We start from the raw sequence: 22,530 nt of genomic DNA, 5'->3' as shown, positions 1-22,530 counted from the left end.
ATATGAAGATATATTAATGGCAGGCTCATGTTTGTCATGGTGCATAACTCGGAGGATATTCAATCTAGACAGTGTCCATCCCTAAGGCACGCTAGGATTCAAACATTTATCCTTACAATATAGGAGACTTAAATGAATGAAATAATATAAAAAAAAAATACATCTTCTTTATTAAGAAGTGTAGTAGTTTGTTCATAGTTGTTAAAGAGTAAGAGTTTGTTCTACTATCTTAACAACCATTACTGTAAACAATTCAACAATTCTAAAGTAAAATTACCCTTTAATAAAGTCTAAAACTTGTGTCAATTCGTGTTTCAATTCGATTAACGAATGTGTTCAAATCTAATAATAAAAGGGAAATAGTTAATTAGCTAATAAATCTGCTCTCATCTCATGGAGATAATGATAGAACACCGAAGCAGCTAATAATAAAAATTGATAAACAATTCAGAAGCCAGTCCTAGAGGGCTATTAGATTTTGGATCTGTGTATTTACAATGGGGATTAAAGACTTGTCTCTCTCTCATTGGAAAGTGCCCAGCAATACACCACAGGTTCTCACTAACTCTTACACATACATAATTGTATTTATTTTTCATGTGCACAAAATGGAAGCCGGTGTGTTACGAGATTTTGCTTGTCTTCAAAGCCAAAAAGACACTTTGGCTGCCGAGGACAGACTAATCTTACAGGGTCCACATGACGCGGACTAAATTGTAGAATGAAGATGTATTCCATATATCAATAGGGTTTACTGACCAATATTTCCAAGGAGGCGCTCCACTGCTGCATGAACGTTTCCTGCAGTGGCACTCAGCGCTCTGATGTTCTCTTGGGTGTCAAAGAATCCCATCTCTTGAAGTTGTGACAGTTGAGTTGCATAAAGCTGCTCTGGTGGAACTATACATACACCCACAAATGAAAAAAAAGAGAGAATTAGCAATGTTGATCTTCTTTATAAAAGGCGCAGATCAAGAACACTAACCATCAGGTTGGGTAGGAACACTCAAGCCACCAGCACCCAGGCCACCGAACATGTTCATCAACAACTCTAATCCCATATTTGGGGCACCTATCAATCGCAATGTGAAAAGAAAACCTCATTCGTTGAATGCAAAAAAGTTACATCCAGTAAGGAGTTTTAAAAAAAGTATGTTTTACTAACCAGTGGCAGAGCCAGTTTGACCTTGCTCCCTGCACAAAACACCCCTCACAGGATTAGTCTAAAGTTAGAAGACTATATAATAGACAAAAAGGAAGGACCATTAAGGGAGCATGAAAGCCAATAGAGAAAAGAATGAGCTCACGGTGATGACTGCTGCCGACCAAGATGGGATAGTAGTGATTGTTGTAATGCTAAAACTTGCTGCAAAAGATCAGAGAATAATGTAATTTTTGTCAATAAATATTTTTCATCTCAATGAAATATGAACATGTTATCACACTAATTTGTTTTCTTTTGAAAGAACATGCCTGCATGGTCTCAGGAGAAGTCATTTGACGAATAAATTCAGGGTTTTGAATCATTTCCCTAAGTTGAGAATTAGACTCCATCATGCTTCGGAGTTGTGGATTTAAACCAAGAATCTACAAAAATAAAATTAAATAAAAGAAGTCAAAGAACTGTAACATAAAAGATACATGCAATAATGCAATCTATCCAACAGAAAATTATTAGCAATCACCTGGTTCATGTATTGTGGGTTAGATAAGACGTTTTGCATTATCTGGGACATGGCTGGATTTTGCATGAACTGATTAATGAGAGAGGAATCCTGCGTACCACCAAGAACTCGCTCCAAGTCACGCAGACCTGGCCCACCCAATCCAGCAACACCAGGAGCTCTTGTACCTTCAGAGGGATTAGCAGATCTGGTGGTAGAGTTTGTGTGTGTAGCTCCTGTTGTGTGAACCATGTATGAGTGCTCCAAATAGAAGCAATGATCTCCAAGTGAAAAGGGATGCAGTTTGTGGACACACCATATGTGAACAAAGGCTTGAATCTAATTTAATAATTATCTCAATTTTTTTCTAGACTAAATAAAACACCAATGTATTTCCCCATAACCATAAAAACTAAAGATGAAAATAAGAAGAACGATTTCATATGTATCTGATTCTAAAATGGTTTATAAGGAAACAACCAGAAGCCCCAATATATAAAAAGCCATGAATAAACCTGCACATAACTTATTTTCAAATTATGGTTAGGTGCATGACTACATATATTTAGTAACTTAGAGACAGACTATACATAAGTTTGCTATAAAGCAACCATATCTCCATTTGACCGTTACCTGCAGCATTGGTATTGCTCCATGGATTAGGAAGTGGATTTGTATTTGGAGCAGGGGACCCAGCTGCTGCCTCTGATCCAGTGGTTGAAGGGTTTGGTGTTCGATCCCTGGCACCTTGGTTCGCTCCCAAAAGAGCCGCGAATGGGTTGGAACCCAGATCACCTCCACTATCACCTGCCATAGTTGTGGCATTCAGAAATGGCTCCTGAACAGTTTCATACATCCGCCTTAGCATATTAAACCCTTCAGGGGAAGACTCAATATTGCTCATAGCCCGATCAGTGTTCCTCATCATCTCTCTCATGAGTTCAGGATTTCTAGCTGCTTCTAAGGTTTGTCGAAGTGTGCTAGGATCATTTAATATATGAGCAAGGTCAGGATTCCGGTCTATGATTTCGCGCATCTGAGGATTGCTCATTATTAGATTGCGCATTAGATCAGGGTTGTTCATCAGATTTTGAATGACTGGCATGTTCATTATTTCTCTCATAATGTTGGGGTTCTGTGTCAGTTGCTGCTGAACCTGCTCAAACTCAGGAAGTCCAGATCCAAATAATCCTCCTCCTCCACCGCCACCACCACCACCACCACCAATCCCATTGAGCCCTCCAAGCCCAGGAAAAAGTGAGGTGCCAAGGCCAGCCCCTCCAAAGCCTCCAGCTTCATTGGAACCAAAGCCTCTCGCTAGAGGTGGACTGCTGTTCGGAGCTCCAACACCAGGTGTGCTTGATGCATTAGCAGGTGGAGGAGGTGCAGCACCACGGACCAGATGAATAGTATGATCCGCCAGTAAACCTGGTAGAGAAAAAAGAAACAAAAGTTAAATTGTAGAGGCTCTCTAGCATGATGTGTCAAAGCTTTCAACAAGTGAATATTTGTGGACTGCATCTGCAAGTAACGCATTTAGGTAGTCCCTCTTAAATAACAGTAAAGCCACGCAGGATAAAAAACCAATAAAGAATTTAGTTATTTCTCTTCTAAGCTAATTTTGGTTTCATCTTTTGATGAAAAGATTTTCTCCACAAACAAGACAATTACAACATGAATTAGGAGTAATTTTCAACATAAGACATAACAGAAAACCATTACACCCTGCTAATATGTAATATTCTTCCTCTTCTCTTTCTACTGAGTTTCATTTGCATCTTGAATGAGCATTAAAACCAACAAAAAAATACATGTCAATCAAAAAATAAACAAGTAACCAAGCAAATATGAGAAAAGACAAATAGCTTTTTAAATTTAGTATGCTAACTAACATAATAAAAATCATCAAAGTATCGAAAGGTAGCAAAGCTTAAATGAGCATTAAATTTAAAATCAACAAAAAAATACATGTCAATCAAAAAATAACCAAGTAACCAAGCAAATATGAGAAAAGACAAATAGCTTTTTAAATTTAGTATGCTAACTAACATAATAAAAATCATCAAAGTATCGAAAAGTAGCAAAGCTTAAATGAGCATTAAATTTAAAATCAACAAAAAAATACATGTCAATCAAAAAATAAACAAGTAACCAAGCAAATATGAGAAAAGACAAATACCTTTTTAAATTTAGTATGCTAACAAACATAATAAAAATCATCGAAGTATCGAAAAGTAGCAAAGCTTAAATCAAATTGTACATCAATTATGTTTACCAGCATAAGACTCATCAAAACAAATCAAACCAAACCAACATAAACACACTCAATTATATTTACAGTCTGTGACTCTCAAGAAAGCAAATCAAGCCCACATAAACATGCTTCAATCACTCTTCAGAGGAGACATTCTAAAAGAGTAATTACATTACCGAATTTCATATGAAATACCAGCCCCGATAAAAGAAATATCATATGAGCCAACCACAAAAAAAAATTATCCTATAAGCCAGAACTAATATGTTTACCATCCACTTCTTGTGTAACTAGTTGCATTTACTATGTCTAGGAAACAATTTCTCATCAGAAATCCAGTTGACCAGTTGTATATAATTCTTTGAATTACCACTAACTCACTCACACTGAATACTTTGGACAGGTTAAAAGCTGTGGCAGCAAGTAAATAAAAGTAAAATTCAATATGAAAACAAAATTCAGTTAACTCATAAAACTATCAGAATATACTTAAGTCTGTCCACTTCTGGCAGGGTAACAAGCAAGACTCACTTTTGCACTATTCATAAAACAAATGAGTAATCATGTTCTCGCAGAAAATAGTTATGGTAAAGCAAGGGATCACAAATGAAACCTCATAAAAGATCATAACTACACTGCCTTCAACCACCTGAAAGTTAGATGAATAGCTCTAAAAATGAAAGTTGCTTACACTCAAAACTTGATACTGATACTTAATTAGCAAATTCACAGTCACATCAGTCTTTGATGAAGAACAAAGAAACTGCATTTGGCTGCTTACATCCATGCACACTAAGAATATTACAGGAAGATGATAAAGCTAAACACAACATTTCTTCCATCAATAAAGTATATTTTCTTAATATTGACCATATAACAAGCAACCCTTCTCCTTTCCAACAGAAGTTTGCTCCAGAGTAAGCATTGAAGTTTCAGCAATGTTAATAACCACTATCTTTGAAGGTTCAGAAGAAAAAACAAGACAGATAGTAATTGAAAGGGAGCCTCCCAAAGGAAAGACCTAACCTCTGTGCGACAAATAGGTTGCTGGAGATCCATTTGGAAAGGAAGTACCATTAGATAAAACTCAGTGGAAATATCTCAATCACAACAAGAAAGATAATAGATCAATGATGTTTATAATTGTGCATCTTATAAGCTTCCATACCTAGACAATCATCTCCTGAAGTAAAACATTCTGCTCACAACCAAGAAATGAACATTGGCACCTTGAAGCATCTAAATCTAAACAAAGAGTTCCACAAGAAAATCTCTGATGTAACATGCTATCTTCCTGAACCCAACTCTTTACACCGTAAAGAATTCATTGCATCTGCAACTTCAGTTAAGATGGCTGCAAATAAGAATTTATGTTCCCAATGGTACCACTTTTCAGAAAATGGTAGTTCTGTGAGACAAAGTCAAGGGAAGTACATTGAAAAGTAACATCTTGTACATGCCACAGATCCCCCACCACAGCTCCCTACCCACTTTATCCCTGCTTCTGTCTCATATAAATAGAGTAATCCCATGTAATACACTAACTCTGTAGTTCCACCTTTGGGAATATTATATGGCTTAAAATGCATAATCTGGAAACCTATTGGAACAAACTGAACCTACTTGCATCAGCTATCATTTTAAGATGGGATAACATGCACAGAGAAAATTTACTCGAAAAAAAAAAACATGCACAGAGAAGAAAAAATCAACGTGCACTGGACTTGGCCCCCAGATCTTACTTCAGAAACCCCCCAAAAGGCAGTGAGCCAAAGGCACAATCCTATCTTAAAACACCAAAAAGCTACAGCTATTTCTCCACCGTAGAACTCCTAAAGGAGCTTTTCCTAACATTTCCCTGGGATAAAACATTCTCACTAGTCAATATACAAAGTTTTACTAGTGATCACATTAAAGCACCTCTACTTTTAAAAAATAAAATAAAATACAGTCCACTCCTATTTACTTAACACCTTTCAATTCAAAAAAGATAATTACGTAAAATCTTAATTGACAAGCATTCAGACAAAGTAGACCTGTAAATAAAAACTTTTAAAGGATCTTTCCCACAAACACACACGATGGAATCATCCAAAGGAAAAGATTTTATCACTTAAACTTCTTTGCAGAGAAATCATTTCTGGGTAACACAAAATGAAATTTAAACTATTTGAATAATGGACCAATTGCTTTTTTGGCTTCAGTTTATGCTTTCCATCTGCACCTCATCCTTAGAATCACTGCAAAAATACATGGGTATCACATCTAGCTTCTAAAATCATGATTCAACATGTATCTACCACACCAATACCCACTAACAAGATGACAATGGCATGCATAAACACAGTTAGCGGATGGGCCACCGACATTTGGAACACAAATCCAAGCAAATAAAGAATAAATACTAATATAAAAACCTGAAAACCTATGCCATGTGCAAGCCTATTAGCTACAATGAAATAAAAATTGCCGTCACATATACCACTTCTCAAATATATCTTTAGAAAGTTCAAACAGGAAACATACATCACAACCTCCAGACAGATTTTATGCAGAATAATAATCCTGCACACGTAATTAGAAAGGGAAGAGTCGATATCAAGATACAATTTGAAGAAACTCTTCAAGGATAAAAAATATAAAAAAATGGAAAACGGAAACTTAATGATGAAAATGATTCAGATTAAGTTGTAATATGCTCCTTCCATATTATTCATCATCAAACACAAACAACAATAAATTAAGATAGGCTACATAATGCGTGAAAATTTTGCAACACAGACAACAAAATGCAGGAAAATATTGCAACACTATTTCTACACAAAAGAAAACCTATACAAAAGATATTTTGCCCATGATACTGAAAATCAGTCAAACAAAAAACCTATTTTTTAAGGTTGCCATTCATCTCATAAATCAAAACCACTTCGTCCCTAAATCGAACCCGAGGAAACCACATGCCCAGAAACATCCAAACCCTAAACGAATTCCTGACCACAAAAAAAACGAAAAGAGACAAATCAAAGAAAAACACGAAAAATACCATAGCTTTCAAGCGTCTGTTCGTCCTTCAAGATCCGGCCCTTGTATATGAGCCTTTGCTGGTCAGCAGGGACCTCGCAATTTTCGACCAAAAGGACTTTGAAAGCGGCCACAGTAACATCCAAGCTGGTCTGGACGGAGAACTTCGAACCGTTGGAGCACCGTATGTTGACGGTGACAACGACGCCGGACTCGGTGGCGGCGTCGCTCGAATCGCCGTCGGCACCCATATTCTCCGTCGGTGAGGCCGATCGGAGGCCGCAACACAACCTAGGAGGATCGGGAAGAGAAGCCTAACCTGGGATAGCAGCGAAATCTAGGGCTTGATCTCCGAGAGAGAGAGATCCAGAGCGACGAGAAACGCGGATGGACAGAGACGCTTTTGAAGGCGAGCGAGCGAGAGAGAGAGAAAAGAGAGGAGTTTCACGGAAGGTAAGAATAAATATGGTTTTTCTTCTCTTGTAAGAAGGAGGGCTCTAAACTCCAAAGGCACCATGGGCCCCTGTTTATGAATTATCAGAGCCGTCCATCGGCATCCATTTTGGGTCATGCACTACCGTCGATTTACAGATTATGATAACCGGCGATTCATCATTACTCGCAGCGATTTAGACGATTTTCCCATTAATTTAAACCCAAGATAACGTTTTCACAGCCCTCTTCACGACCAGAAACTTGACCAATACCAATGAGCCATAAGCATTTATGGGACAACTTACTGGGTCCCACTTTATGTGGATGGATGTGTATGATCAGGTAGGGTAGTTGGGCATGACTTGGTGCATGTTTCCTTCATTAACCTCTTAGGGCAAGCTTGAGAAGGGCTCAATTCCATTTGCAAGACAAAATGAAATTTTCCTTCATCACTTTACTCTGATTTTGTTAAATAATTGAAGATTAAAAAGTAATCGTTTTCGTGACATTTTTGTAGACATAAATAAGTTGTTGTTGAAGACCGAAAGTTTGTTCAGTAGTATCTGAGCAACTAGTATCGAATGATCTCAAGTTTATAGTCTGTAAATTTGTACGATTAATTCGAAACATTTACGATTAATTCGAAACATTGATATATTGATTCAAAATTGTTTATTTTGTTCAGAACTAAATAGTGAATTTAAGGGAATTTATTCATCATTTGCATATTTTAAAATATTAACCCTTAACAGATATTGATCTTAGATGCTTAATACGATTTTCAATTGTCACCCTCTTTGCGGTAGTCCCGGCTGCCACTCGTCGCCTTCCCTCCGGAAACGAATCGCTTCCTCTGGTCTATTGCACGGACACTCGAGGTCCGCCTACCAAAAGCGCGAACTGCATAATTTACAAATAAGCGGCAATGAGCGGTGGAGCTCCTCTAGTGGCGTCCTTTCCACCTTGATTCCCATGGTTTCCTTGCGATGGCTGTTATTCGCAGAAATGTTAATCTTCTCCAACTTTATTTCGTATCTCGCTTGCAAACCCCGACGATAGCCTGTTTACAAGTACTCTACGTTTATCGTCTTCTCTTGTTATTTGTAGCTCGAAGATTCAATGCTCACTTTTTGTTTCATGAGCAGAGATTGGTGCATACTTTGGTGGGGGAAGAAGAGAATGCTCGCCCCAGTGGACAGATTATTGTCGCTAACGCGCTGGACAAGGGTACCAATGGTTTGTCAAAAAAATGTTCTTTTCTCTTTTATCTTGCTGCTTCTTTTTCTTCTAGAACTAAACCGTGCAGCATTATTATCTTTATCAGTTACACTGAAATTGCTGTTATTCTGATGAATATGGTTCCTCCAGTGGAGATTGGAGTTGTGGGTGTACTAGACGTTTACCTTGTTACCCGAGCTGATTCTTTATGTTAAAAATTAAATAATCTGTTCTGGCTTGCAATCTTTACGGTAAAGGTGAGGCACAAAGAGTTGGTTTGAACAGAAGAACTTCAATACTGACTATGTAGTAGTATGCACAGGAAACACTATGACTCTTACCTTTTTGGCCTGCAAAGAGCTAACTGTCTATTCTGACATTAATTGCTGAACTAATTTTTTGCATTCTTCATTGTTCTTTCTAGGTCAATTTGATTCTTCTACTTGCAAATCTGTGGATTCGAGATCCTTTGGCATTAAAAGGTCAATGATATCGTCCCCTATATGGACAGTGCTGAAAATCCTCCAAAACAAAGGTGACATTCTTTCTCTCTCTCTCCCCTTTTTTCTTTCCCTCCCCTTTTCTCACGTGTCTATCAATTAAGATGATGTCCCTGTCACCTGATGATCATTGAAGGTGCGCCATTTTTATGTGTAGAAGAAGCAGATTCTTCTATGAATCTATTGTTATTGAAGGTGCTCCATTATTATGTGTAGAAGAGGTAGATTCTTCTATGAATCTATATTTATAAGCTACTTTTGTATGATCTTGTTTTTAATCACCTCAGGATTTGATTTAAATGTGCTATGGGTCTAGAATATGTTTAGGTTTTGTTGTGCACTGGTTTGATGTAAAAAGTAATACAATAGGTTGCACCTCACTCTGCCTTTATCTGTTGGTGAGTTTTGTCGTCTGGCTTCTTTGGAAACTTGGACTGAAGTTGATCATATATGAATGCTCTTTGAAGGTATTGAATGAAGTTGAATGGTACCCTTCATGGTTTCCAGTATCTGGAAGTATGTGTGGTGCTTTCAATGAATATACGTTCTCTTATAAAATCTTCTTGATTTTTTTTTCTGAAGATTCTTAAATGTTTTGAAAACTTGTCATACTTCCCGTATCTACTGGTGAATCCTGATAGTAACCTAATGTATTTCAGAAATTGTGTTTGAAATAAAAGAAATCTACCAATGTATTTACAGAACTTTCATTAAGAAAGAGGCCTAAGTACATTTTTTTGGGAAACTATAATTGAAAGAAGTAGCCTTCCCCTCTTGGGACATATTGTCTGTCTTCTATTGTGAAAAAATCTATTGACTTATTTTTTCCCCTGAATATTGATTACACACGCACTCACACCTCTTATCCTCTTGATGAGACTTCAACTCAAGACCTCACACTTGAAACCCCCCATCTGACTATTGAGCCAAAGGTCCAAAAGACATCTGTTTTACTTGCCATCTGTCAAATTGTTCACACTCATACACATATTTATTTTTTTAATATCATTCTGGCTTTTCGATATATTAATATGTTGTGATTTTTTGGGGCTGAATTTTATTTTATTCTGGAGCTTAGCTTATACTTTTGTGTGATTCTCACATTTTTTAGAGTCCTCAAGCTGAAGGCCTGATACTTTCGTTGTACTTTTGCAGGTTTTGACTCATATCTAGTTGGTGGGTGTGTGAGAGACCTACTGCTAAAGAGAACACCAAAGGATTTTGACGTGGTTACCACAGCAACACTTAAAGAGGTTTATTAAAGAAGCTATAACTTGGTTTAAGATAAATCTTCAAGCATGTTGTTTAGACTTACATATCTTTGCAGATCAAAAAGCAATTTCATCGCAGCCTTATTGTGGGGCGACGATTTCCTATATGCCACGTGCATGTTAAAGGTTCCATAGTTGAGGTCTGTTTGATGCTTAAATTTTTTTTATGAACTATCTGATTTATAGAATCATCAATGTTAAAAGAAAAAGCTATGCTTCATTTGATTTAGTTTTTTTTCTCTTTTAACATTGTCATGTTAGGTTTCAAGTTTTGGAATTGCTGATGGGCATGTCAAAGAAATTTGTGTTGATAAAGACATTCAACGTTGGAGAGATTGCATGCGTCGAGATTTCACAATTAATGGGTATGTGGTTGATGACCATTTCCTTCTTGGCAATATCATTGTAGTTATTATTGTTATTTTTATTTTTGAAAAGTATTGTTGTATTAATTAGTTTTCTGGGGAGGACTATGCATATTTATATTTTTACAGTGTAAATTAAGAAAATCCAGTTATATATATAAAAAAAGGAAATGAAATGCTTGTCTGTTACAAAAGATGTAGATGGCATTTCCCTATTGTTTTTTTTTATGATTAATTTTTAACATTTAGTTTTATCAGTATTCAGAAAACATATAGTTCTCTTGTGAAAAATCTTAAGTTCAAAAAATTGCATGATTTGTGCTAGAATATCTGTGCTTTTGAGTATGATGGGAAAGAGATATAAATTCTTTTTCGAGAAAGATGGGAAATAGATATAAATTCTTTTTCGAGAAAGATGGGAAATAGAGAATCAAGGCTAACTGAAAGAGGAGGGGGGGGGGGGGGGGGGACAAAGTTAATGTTAGAATATCTTTCTTATAATTTATGTTTTATAAGTTGCCCTTTATTTCCAGAACTAAACAATATCTGCAACTTTAATTGATTAGAAATTTACTTGTTTTATATGATTCAGTTTATTCTATGATCCATTCAAAAATAAAATCTATGACTATGCTGGTGGGATCAAAGATCTGATGATTCGGAAGGTGTTTCTCTATCAACTTCTGTCTATTCATTTTGGCTTGTTTACTAACATTATCCATGCTTGCGATATGTTAAATATGGACCCAGGTACGAACTGTAATTCCTGCAAACGTGTCGTTCACTGAAGACTGTGGTAGGTCTCTTTTCCTCCTAGAATGGTTTTTTATTTGCATGTGATTCTTGTTTCAAAAGGCCTAACAAGTGACGGGAGCTTTTTGGTTTCCTTGTTGGGTAAATTTTATGCCTCTTAATTCAATTGCTTTCTAGACAATATGTCCAAAAAGGAAAAAAAGACAAAGTATTGGGAGAAAAGTAAAATTTAGTTAAAAACTAGAGTAGTGAGAGCTTGATGTGGATTCAAATGAATGTGATTGTTTGTTAAAATAACCATGTGAAATTAGTGAAAAAACTCATGATATTCTATGGTCAAGATAACTCATGCCTTTCAAACGATAAGGGAAGGCCTTCCCTTCATGGTGCAGAGCCCCCTCTGTAAGTCGAAGATCAAGGGAAGAAACTTTCCTCTATTAAACTCTTTTTAAATTTTTTTTATAACATCAGCACCGATTCGGCTAGCAATTAAACCTAGTTGAACCAGATCCAATCACCTCTTTGGGTCGGGTATTATAACATTTGAAAAATTAATATAATATTATAACATGAATTGGTATATTTTTACATATTCTATTTATATTATATTATATGTTATATTTTTAATATTACCTATTATGTATATTTTTATTAATTTTGTAATACATAAATTTTAATAATACATTATTTATAAGTGTAAGATTAAGTCTTAATCTTTTTTTTTCTTTAAAAAAAAGTCTTAATTTGCATTTTTGTCAATTGTGGGTGACTCAGATTTTGTCTTGTGTTGGGACCTTAAAAATTTGAGACGACTTAGTCAAGATGTTTGGTCTCAATTTAGTCAAGCAGCGTTTCGCATAACTTGAAACCATGGGTGGGTTTATCGCAAGTACATGACATGTATAGGTGATATGTTTTGGATTCTGGAGATAGTGTTATGTTATACCCCTACCTTTGTCTCACCGTACTTTTGTTAGGGGGAATAATTCCACATGGGGTATTATCAGGAAAAGTTGTGTTGTTATTAGTTGAAAATGTATCTTCTAACTTTGGTTAGTCATTTTGGGATGAATTTCGACCCAACGTTAACATGATATCAGAGCAAAATATATGCTTAATTCGACGCAATTTGTGCCTTATTTAGTCTGTTCCTTTGTATTGTTCACTCTTACGCTCATTGCCCATTTGAGTAGGTTTGGATGGGAAGTGTTAGTGGGAGTACTCCCACATGGGTTAATATCAAGAAAATTTATGCAGTTATTAGTTGGGATCATGTCTCCTAACTTTAGCTAGTTATTTGGGATGAACCTGGACCCAACTTTCACCATGTTCATGTTAATTTGTGTAACATTCAGTACATGTATATCTTGAACATTATAGGGGGCTGTCTTGGACATCATATAATGTGTAATTGAAAATCTGAAACACCCACCTCTGCCTTTAAATAAGACAGACCTAGTCAGATTGAGTTTGCTCAAATTGTTTGATTGAGGCCAATGCTAGCCGAGTCTTTACATGATATTGGTTCTAAATGAGTTGGCCTTGTAACCTATATTATTCAAGTCTAAATCTGTGTGCACTCAGTTGATACACAAAATATGGATTTTCAATCATTGCGTTGGAAATTATATTCATACTTGATAAATTTTTTTTTAAAAAATTTGGAATTTCCTTGTTGGGTACTAATAAGTTATTAAATTCAAGATTTTTTTAGAGACCTATTATTAGGAAAAAAACATTTCTAAACTTTTCCTGTGATACACATTTCTAGCTAGAGGCACTAACATGTTCTTAGTCCTCCCAACAACAAGTATAGCACTAACATGGTCTTAGTCCTCCCAACAACAAGTATAGATCGAAATAAAATATTTGACAGAATTCCTTAGTCTTTATTGCCTAGTGGTTGATTATTTATGGTCGCAGCTTTTGTTGAGATGCCATTTTATTATTTGTTTAATGCTCTCTTAGGGCACAAGGAATGTGAGTAAAGGTGTGTTCTCCATGGAATATGGTCAAAATCCATTAGTTTGTATGGAAAGTGGTTACTATCTAATACTTAGAGAAAGTGATTCACCTTATAAATATTTATATATAAACTTAGAAAAAGTAAAATTCCACATAAAGGGGTGGATTTTCACTTTGTTTAAATAATGTTTGAGTGAGATGAGGTGGGATGATGTCATATTGCATCTCATCCTTAGATGAGGTGGCTTGTATCCCTTTTTTTGCTTCTCCCTTAGAAGCCTTCTTAATGAAAATAAAATACTTAGGTTTAAAACCAATATATTGAACTTCCATTTATACACTCGAGCTCAAAAGAAAACGATATTTTCTCTAGAGTAATAGGATTATTTTGGGATGAATTTCACTTTCCCTTTTTCTGCGTGATGTAGTTGTGCATTAATCTCTCACAAGAACAAGATTGAAGCACTAATCCCTCAATTATCATTTGGTTTTGGCCTTATATTTTGGTGATTGAAGCCCACCCGTCTTATGAAGCATTTATATCATGTGCTGTGTATGTTTTACTTAAAATCTTGCCTAAGAGGGGTGTGCATCTTCTATGAAGTTTATTCTTTCTCTAGACAAAGCATTATTTGGTAAGGTTTTTTCCCCTGAATCGCACTAAGGAGAAGACTAACCTCCAAGTCATCAGAGGCATTGGCATCCCGATACTTCCTTCCATTTAGATTTGTGTTGTCAACTCATTTGCTAAAAGTCCATTCTTTGTTATGTTTTGTAGCCATATAACTGACATCATAGCAAATGTCATCCAGGACTTTTTAATATGTTCTATGGCTACTGAACTAAAATAATTAATTTTCCCTTAAAGAGAAAATGTTCATTTGTTTTGAGTACTGGTGGACCATGTGCCATTAACTTGTATGGATGATATTATGCTCTTAGTCTAGCATCTAATCATGGTCATCATAGAGATGTCTTTTTTGTCATCTTGAACAAGATCTTCTGCATGATAGTTTCCTTCTCCCAGAATGTAACTACATCTGACTTTCATCTGCAGCAAGGATCTTGCGGGGACTACGTGTTGCTGCTCGTCTTGGTATGGCATTTTCTAAAGATACAGAAACTGCTATTCATGATCTTTCTCCATCCATAGTGACTTTGGCCAAGGTTATAATTTTAGGGAACTGGCTTTTTGGCATGGTTATCACTGAACTTTTCCTTTAGACTGATGAACAAAGTTAATTTATTTTTCAGGCAAGGCTGATGATGGAATTGAACTTTATGCTTGCATATGGTGCTGCTGAACCATCCCTCCGCTTACTTCAGAGGTTCAGACTTCTTGATATTTTGCTTCCAGCTCATGTCAGTGGCTGTGCAACCAAACCTTTCTCCTTCTGATCCTTTAAATGAAAGTTTGACTTTCCATACTTATGAAAATGTATTTGGCATTACAGGCGGCATATCTAGCTGAACAGGATAAGAACTGTGGTGCAAGAAGAACAAATATGTTGATGGTAGTTCCTTTTAATAGCAAGAACTAATTTTATTCATGCATATGTGTGTTTGCTTGGTCTTTGTTTTCTAGACTAGAATACCTCTAAAATGCCATGCTAGTTTCTTCATAATTTGCTAGATATTTACTGGCCCCTGGAATATATGCAGATTTTATTGAACATTGATGCTATTAATATTGTAGTAACTTTTTTTGAAATGTAGTAACTTTCATTTTATGAGGGTTTGCTTCAACATTCGATATATAATAAAAGTTTTGTGGGAAACATATTAGCGCTCATCTTTTAACCTTTTAAGTTTTGTGAAAACCATTCAAAAAAGAGAAGTTGGGAAAGGTTATGAGCTAAATCACATGATGTTTCATTTCAATGGATACTCACTTGATGTTGTTTTGTGATAGATGCTAAACTTTTTTAGCGTGTACATTTAGATGTAAGCGGTTTGAGTCTGTGGCACACAGAAAACGTCTTTTGTTAGTACCAGTATCAGGCGTGTATCAGGTGTGTCTCACTAGAAACATGAATATGGTTGATTAGATTGATTCAAACTAACAAGTAAATCCATTTATTTTAAGAACCATGAATTGTATAGAAGCATCTATTGACCAAATAACGGAGTAGATATAAGTGTAGATGTGATTTGGTGCTTAGTTTGTTTTAGCTAGTTGTCTGTACTCTTTTCTTTTGGTTAGTTGCTTAGATGGTTTTCCAAGATAACATTAATCTTTAAAATTAATCATAGCTTACTTTTTGAGAAAAAAAGGGTCTACTTTGTTGGCTGAGCTATTGGCTTTGATAGGTGTTGTTGGGTCTCTCTCTCTCTCTTTTCTTCTCTTTCTCTCTCTGAAAGAAAAGAAAGAAGGAGAAAGAATGAGAAAGATGAAAGATTTTTTGTGAAACTATGCTTCATGTCTTACACAAACTTCCATCCTCAGGCGTGCTTTGGTGTAGCAACTGGAGAAACATCTTCAAAGATTTGGATTTCAAGCATCCTTTGCACTGATAATTAGTAATTACTTGTAGTCGACTCAATACCTCAAGGGGAGTCTGAAATTTTTCTGACCTTGGTTTTGGATACTATATCTACTAGAATCATGGTTTTAGTTGAAGTGTCAAGGTACACACAAGAGAAAGAATACAATTTTATATAAATAGGTGCCTGTTATCTGATTGTATTATGAGAATGGTGTTATTCTCAACTCTCCCTTTCATGTGTGGGCCCTCTCGTGACTTCTAACACCTGGATAATTTTAGGTTGAAGCTCATCTATTACAAAGGCCCATTGAACGTGCTCTGATGTTGTGAAGAAACACATCCATCTTAAGCTTAGAGCAGACATGCCTAATCCAAGTGATCATACTAGGTTGTGGATCACTCTCCTACCAATTTGGGACTATTATCAAAAAGAGAAATTATGGCAGAAAAAGGGCTAGTTTTGACCCCTTCTTGCGACCTCTTTTTCTTTAACTTAAAGACAAGGCATCTTGGATCCTCAATCTAAACATTTTTTTTTTTCTTTGAGAAAGTGATGATTTTATTCAAAACAAAAGCTACAGGCTAAGGGAGCATTCCCTTTACAACAAGGGATTGGAGGGAAACTCCTTGCTTAACAAGCAAAAATCAGCAACTGAAATAGCAGACCTAGGAATATGAGACCAAATACAATCAATGTGGGTTACAATATCCATAATATCATGGAAGACATCTCAATGCCGCCATCCATAATATCATGGAAGACTTCTCAATGCCGCCAAGGCGGAGTGGTGGAGTAGGCACACCATCCAATTACCACCTTGGCATCTCCCTTGATATGAAGTGGGTCGCCAAAGTGGTTGCAGAATATAATGAGCCGTGGAGGAGACCCTGAAGCTCGGCAGTCGTGGAGTCAGCAATTGCCAAGGGGTTGGTGAACGAAATGCATTGGGAACCAATAGAATCATGAAGGACACCGCCGAAGCCAGCCTTGCCAGGATTACCGAAGGAGCTTCCGTCAAAATTAAGCTTGAGAAGGCCAGGTTGAGGAGGTTGTCATTCCTGAATGATGGGGGACCTGGTGAATGCGTGCATCTGGGCTAGAGATTGCTAGTTGTCATGGAGAGAGGAGCCCAAAAAAAGGGCGCAAACTCCTTTCAGGTATGAAGCCAAGAAGAAATTTGTCCATTGATAATGCAGGAAACCCTCTCAATAGACTTGAACTTTTCGTTGAAGCTTCTACAATTTCTTTCCTTCCAAAGGCCCCAACGAATGAATGCAGCGCATGCAGAAATTAACAACTTGCCTATCATGGGAATTGAAGTCCCAAGAAGCATTTGGCTGGTCGAGGTGAGGTCCACAGGTATGCAGAACTGAAGGCTGACATGGCTGAGAATGGACGTCCAAACCTGCCAAGAGAAGCGGCAAAAGAGGAGAAGGTGATTGACCGCTTCATCTTTAGTGCTGCAAAGAGGGCAAAGAGTGCCCATGGTAAGGATGCCTCATCTTCTAAGGTTGTTAGCTGTAAGAATATTTTTTAGGTAGACACTCCAAATAAAAAATTTGACCTTAGGAGGGTTGGTGAGACACCAAGTGAAGGCCACATCATGCCATAGACTGGGAGGATTCCAACCCTTGATGAAACTATAGATAGAGGAGACTGAGAAAGTGCCGCTTTTCTCTGGCCACCAGATCAACTTGTCAGCCAAGGGGGCACGGCTCCTGGCTGGCTGAATGACCTCCAAGAGGCGGGAGGCATCTAAGGCTTCAAAATCATCAAGATTTCTTCTAGGGCGCAGATTCCAAGAGCCTCACTCGAGTGGGCACCGATCCTCAAACTAAACATGATGAGGGGAAATTTTCCTAGCTATTAGAACATCGTTGGTAAACTGAAAGTCCACTTCAATGTGTTTTATATGCTCACGGATGATTAAACTGCTAACAATTAAAATTGCAATCATGCTATCACTTACTATCTTCATATGGGTGGTCAGAGGAAATCCAAATGCAACCATGGATTTATCTCCGCTAGCTCACTTGTAATATGGGCCAATGCCCTGTATTCAACCTCTACACTTGTTTTGGCCACAAACTTTTTGCTTTTGGTTCTTCAAAGTAACCACTCTCCACTAGCAAATGTACATTAACCTGAAGTAGATCTACTATTTGTATGAGACCTAACCTAGTCAGCATCAGCATAGCTAGAGATCTTAGAAATAGCCATGGCGTTTGTAAACCAGACTTTTATAGGTGAACATATTTCACCACCCTTGTACTTTGTCCAAACAAATTGACCTTTGATTTTCCATAAATTGATTAACTAACCCAACAAAGAACAATTCATCTTTGCGCTTGGGGCAATGACGCAGCTAGTGAGGTATTAACCGAGGCGCGTCAATTGCTGGTTGAAAACCATTTCCAAACCCAACAAAGAACACATTATCTCGTCTAATTATTGCTAAATAAATGAACTTACCAATAAGCTTTCTGTACTGCTTCATACTTGATAAAAGCGGACAACTATCATCATGCAATTCCACATTAGTCTTCAAGGATGTCCTGGGCTTACAGCCAAGAATCCCTGTGTCAGTCAATAGATCCACTTACATTTTCTGTGTCAAAATCAGTGCACTCTGTTTCTTCTTACCTCAATGTTAGTACTTTAAAGTGCCCTAGATTCTTGGTTGAAAAATCTTGCGATGCCATTGCTTTTTTTCCTGTATTCCTTTATGTAAACTGGTAAAAACTTAGACTTAAAAAAGAGAAATGACAGAGGGAAGATGAGGGAAGAAGTCTACGTTCTTCATTAACTGCTTATTGTTAAGGTTTAATCATGATCTAATCGTTTTTAAGTACAATTACAGATCGATGGACAAAAATGTCCTCAGCAACTTAATACAAACAACATATAATAGAAACAATCTACACTATCCCTATCATGTACTTAACCAAAGATCTCGTTTTAATTACAAAATATCCTTCTTTTCATTGTCTCAACACTCCCCTTCAAGCTTTTTATCAAAAAAAAAAAAAAAAAAAAAAAAAAAAAAAAGACTCCCCTACAAGCTGGAACAAATATATTTGGTAAGCCCATGTTGCTACATAAGATAGTGAATTCTTTCTTTGGTAAGGATTCAATCTAAATATCACCGATTTGTTTAAGAAACTGAATATGTGGAGTGGAAATCTTCCTAGCTACCATTTCTTCACAAATAAAATGATGATCGACATCTACATGTTTAGTCCTCTTATGAAACCCAAGGTTAATAGCAATAAAGATGATTACCTTGTTATCATAGTATATCTTCATAGACTTTTGAATCTTAAGTCCAATTCAAACGTCCAAACTCTTCCACTAACCCCTTTATCCATATCAACTCATAGCCGTGAGTGCCATCGCCTTGCATTCAACTTTTGCACTAGATATAGCTACCATTATATGCTTCTTGCACTTCCAAGTCACAAGGTTACCACTATAAAAGTACAATAACCGCAAGTGGATTGTCTTTCAGCTTTATAGCCTACATAATCAGCATTTGATTTACCAATAACCTCCTACTATTTGTGAGACGGTTTTTCTTGAGTGTTGGGTTGAACCCGGTTTCATCGCAAAATGACTAACCACTTAGAAGGCCTATTGCTTAACCTCTTAACCCATAACTTTTCTTCCCATTTTTTAATGTGGAATTGAATTGCTTAACCCCCTCTCGTCTAGGCTTTACACATAATGGGCCTAAGATGTGGACATAAACTCTCAACGGAGCACATGCACTCCTATTTTATGGAGCCCATATCACACCCTAAACTCTAAACCCTACCTCATGGAGCCCATAACACACACTCCTTCCTCAGAGAGCCCATAACACTCATAACTTGGGGAGCACAAACTAGTCTTGACCCGAACACACAACCTACTTTGATGCCAATCGTGGGTGTTGGGTTGCACCCAGTTCAATCCCAAAATGATTAGCTACTTAGGCGGTCTATTGCTTAACCTTATAACCCATTAATTTTTTTCCCAAATTTTGACGCGGGACCTTTTTCGCACTCAATAGACAGAAAATTTAACCATTTTGTTGGAGTTCCTTAAGTACTTTAAGATCCTTATAGCTATTTCATAATGTACATTTTTTGGTTCCTCCAAAAATTGATTGAAACTCACAGAACATAAGATATATCAAGCTGAGTCACAGTAGTATATAATAACTTTCCGACTAGACGTTTAAATCTGGATTTATCCTTTAATTTCAAACTCCTTTTGATGCCCTCAATATGGCAACAAATAGAAGTTGGACAAGACACAAAGGAAAGGAAATAATTGGGAAGCTCGACAATGCATGAGTTGAGGATTGTAAGTCAGCCAACTTTGTTAGGAATTAGACGCCCTAATTTCAAACTAACTAAAACAATAATAATAATCGCGGAAGAAGGAAAAACAAGCACAAAGAAGACACAACAAGATTTATATAGGTTAGCCTCAAGGTGAGACTATGTCCTGTCTTCCGCCGCTGTAGTAATCCACTATGAAGATGAAATAGTTTACAAGAGAGATTGCACACACTTACAGGTGTTTTCTCTAACCTCTCTCGAGCTGCAACTCCAACTCCTCGGTGATGATGATCGTCAAGGTGATAAAACCCTAACAACGACGCCCCCATATATAAAGAGAAAATTAGGCTCCACAACTTAACAAACTTTTGATAATACTTGCCCCTGCCAAGCAGAGAGACGTCTTTCAATATGCTCAATGACCGACACCCATAGGTCCCCATGCGGTCTACTGTCCAGCAAAGGAAACCCAAGATAGGTGAAGGGGAGAGTGATCACGATACACCCCAAGGAAGTGGCTATACTTTGAAGCAGCTTGGAATCAATGTGGTAGCCAAGACTAGTGGTTTTGTCCAGTTGATTTTCTGACCAGATGTGAGCTCAAAGAGACCAAGGAGAGCCTTGATCCTCAAATCGTGATCAAGGGTGCCTTCATCAAAACAAATAGTATAGTCGGCAAAGTGCAACAAGGGGATATCAAACTCCTCCTGATCATCTATCTTACTGATCCACCCTCTTTTGGTTGACTAGACCAAGGAGGACAAATATTCAGTAATGAGGTTGAAGAGTTGGGGGCAAAGGCCCCTGGAGCCTTTGAAGTAGCCACAAACAGTCTTGTTGAGGAGGGAGTAGGAGGCGGATGAGATGCAACTATGAATCCATAACCTCCATCTAACACCAAAACCCATGCGCTCCATGATGTCATCCAGAGGAGCCCAATTGGCCTGGTCAAAAGCCTTCTCCAGGTCAAGCTTGAGGACAAAATGAGGGCAACCGGATTTCTTGAAGTGATCAAGGAGTTCGTGTGTTGCCATTGCAGAGTCAAGAATGTTGCACCCGTGGATAAAAGCACATTGCCCAAAGTTGATAAGTAAAGGGTGGACGGTCTTGAGCGTACTAGCAAGTAGCCAAGCAATGAACTTGTATGGGCTGTAGACTAAGCTGATGGGTTGGAAGTCGCTAGGAAGTTCCACATTTGCCTTCTTGGGGAGGAGGGCAATGAGAGAGGCTCCAATTCTTTTGAAGGTAATGCCCTTATTGTAGAAGCTTCAAAATATGGAGGTGATGTCAATCTTTGAAACCGGCCAACACCTCCTGTAAAATTCCCCCTTGTAACCATCCGGGCCTGGGGCACGATCAGTGGGCAGATCGAGGACAACATCTTGAATTTCCATGTCTGAGAAGGGTAGCTCAAGGAAGGTGGCCGTAGTGGGGAAGATCATAGAAAATTGCAGTCAAGGAACCTTGGTCTAGAGTGGCACTTCTAGGTGTAAAGCCTTGTGTAGAAATCAATCAAAGCATTAGTAACGGAGGCCCTATCCGAGGTTACTTTGTTGTCAATGGTCAAGAAAGTAACTCGGTTAGTCCTCTGTCTCACCGAGGTGATTACATGGAAGAATTTGGTGTTTGCATCTCCCTCGGCTAGCCATTTGAATCTAGCCCATTGCTTCCATTGCACTTGCTCATAATAAGCCAAAGATTGAAATTTATTTTGGAGAGTAATTCTAGTAGAGATTTCAGAAGAGGTGAGACACCTTAGCTTTTCGATGGAATCAAGGTCAGCAATTTGAGAAAGGAGAGAGAGCTTCTCAGCCATGGCGGAGTCACGACAATCCAAAGACCAACTTTTGACTTTACATTTTAAGAGCTTCAATTTTTTATGGAGGATCCAAATATCATTAGTTAGTCCCACCCAGGTTAAGCCACCAGCCAACAAAGAGGTTGTCAAAATCTGCCTCAAGTAACCACAAATTCTTAAACTGAAAAGGCCCAGTGCCCCATTTACCAAATTTGGTGTTAAGCTGAAAGGCCTAGTGATCGGATCCAGCCTGGTTGAGTACCGACTGTCAAACATTCTCATAAAGCCCAATCCAATCCCGAGTGGCGAGAGAAAATGATCCAACTTGGAAAGAATTTGAGGCTGTTGACCATTCAACCAGTGTAGGATTTACTCGAGAGACAAATTTCCTTGATCTCACAACTCCCAATGAAGTCCGCAAACTGATACATTGAGGAGGAAATGCGAGTGGCTGCAGGCAATTTCTCATTGCAG

General features: G+C 37.5%; 2 protein-coding genes and 1 non-coding gene across 4 annotated transcripts in view; 2 read left to right on the top strand and 1 right to left on the bottom strand.

Annotated features, from left to right (window-relative positions):
• Positions 1-408: 408 nt before the first annotated feature.
• On the bottom strand, positions 409-7,379 carry LOC137944750 (ubiquitin domain-containing protein DSK2a-like). Its single transcript, XM_068790488.1, has 8 exons — positions 6,962-7,379; positions 2,298-3,092; positions 1,686-1,900; positions 1,474-1,587; positions 1,308-1,366; positions 1,166-1,194; positions 986-1,072; positions 409-900 (listed from the first exon to the last, which is right to left on the bottom strand). Exons 1-8 carry the CDS (start codon positions 7,188-7,190, stop codon positions 752-754), a joined length of 1,677 nt encoding a protein of 558 aa, XP_068646589.1. The 5' UTR covers positions 7,191-7,379; the 3' UTR covers positions 409-751.
• A 792-nt stretch (positions 7,380-8,171) lies between these two features.
• The window catches only part of LOC137944749 (uncharacterized), a 30,470-nt gene continuing 16,111 nt past the window's right edge, over positions 8,172-22,530 (top strand). Inside the window, exons 1-11 of one of the 2 annotated variants that reach the window (XM_068790487.1) lie at positions 8,172-8,444; positions 8,520-8,601; positions 9,017-9,127; positions 10,248-10,345; positions 10,420-10,503; positions 10,625-10,728; positions 11,321-11,393; positions 11,479-11,524; positions 14,504-14,613; positions 14,701-14,808; positions 14,901-14,960. In XM_068790487.1, the coding sequence (XP_068646588.1) occupies positions 8,361-8,444; positions 8,520-8,601; positions 9,017-9,127; positions 10,248-10,345; positions 10,420-10,503; positions 10,625-10,728; positions 11,321-11,393; positions 11,479-11,524; positions 14,504-14,613; positions 14,701-14,808; positions 14,901-14,960 (960 nt within the window). In that variant the 5' untranslated portion in view covers positions 8,172-8,360. Of the gene's footprint in view, positions 8,445-8,519; positions 8,611-9,016; positions 9,128-10,247; positions 10,346-10,419; positions 10,504-10,624; positions 10,729-11,320; positions 11,394-11,478; positions 11,525-14,503; positions 14,614-14,700; positions 14,809-14,900; positions 14,961-22,530 lie in introns of both variants that reach the window. The other variant, XM_068790486.1, reaches the window with a different exon arrangement.
• Positions 18,272-18,404, top strand: LOC137945080 (U4 spliceosomal RNA). The gene has a single exon (XR_011110900.1). It is a non-coding gene; the product is annotated as a U4 spliceosomal RNA (small nuclear RNA).

Source organism: Aristolochia californica, unplaced genomic scaffold (assembly GCF_029961685.1).
Source record: "Aristolochia californica isolate CCGP_79_NKW_82.1479 unplaced genomic scaffold, dmAriCali1.0.hap1 SCAF_11, whole genome shotgun sequence".
Taxonomy (NCBI): domain Eukaryota; kingdom Viridiplantae; phylum Streptophyta; class Magnoliopsida; order Piperales; family Aristolochiaceae; genus Aristolochia; species Aristolochia californica.
This window is presented reverse-complemented; position numbering and strand designations above follow the sequence as displayed.

What these genes read in the sequence shown, in the direction of transcription:
- LOC137944750 (XM_068790488.1), bottom strand. Translation starts at nt 7,190, where the DNA reads ATGGGTGCCGACGGCGATTCGAGCGACGCCGCCACCGAGTCCGGCGTC. An exon ending in GAGCAATACCAATGCTGCAG is followed by an intron (nt 1,901 to 2,297) that starts GTAACGGTCAAA and finishes TTCACACAACAG; the next exon opens with GAGCTACACACACAAACTCT. An exon ending in ACCCACAATACATGAACCAG is followed by an intron (nt 1,588 to 1,685) that starts GTGATTGCTAAT and finishes TTATTTTTGTAG; the next exon opens with ATTCTTGGTTTAAATCCACA.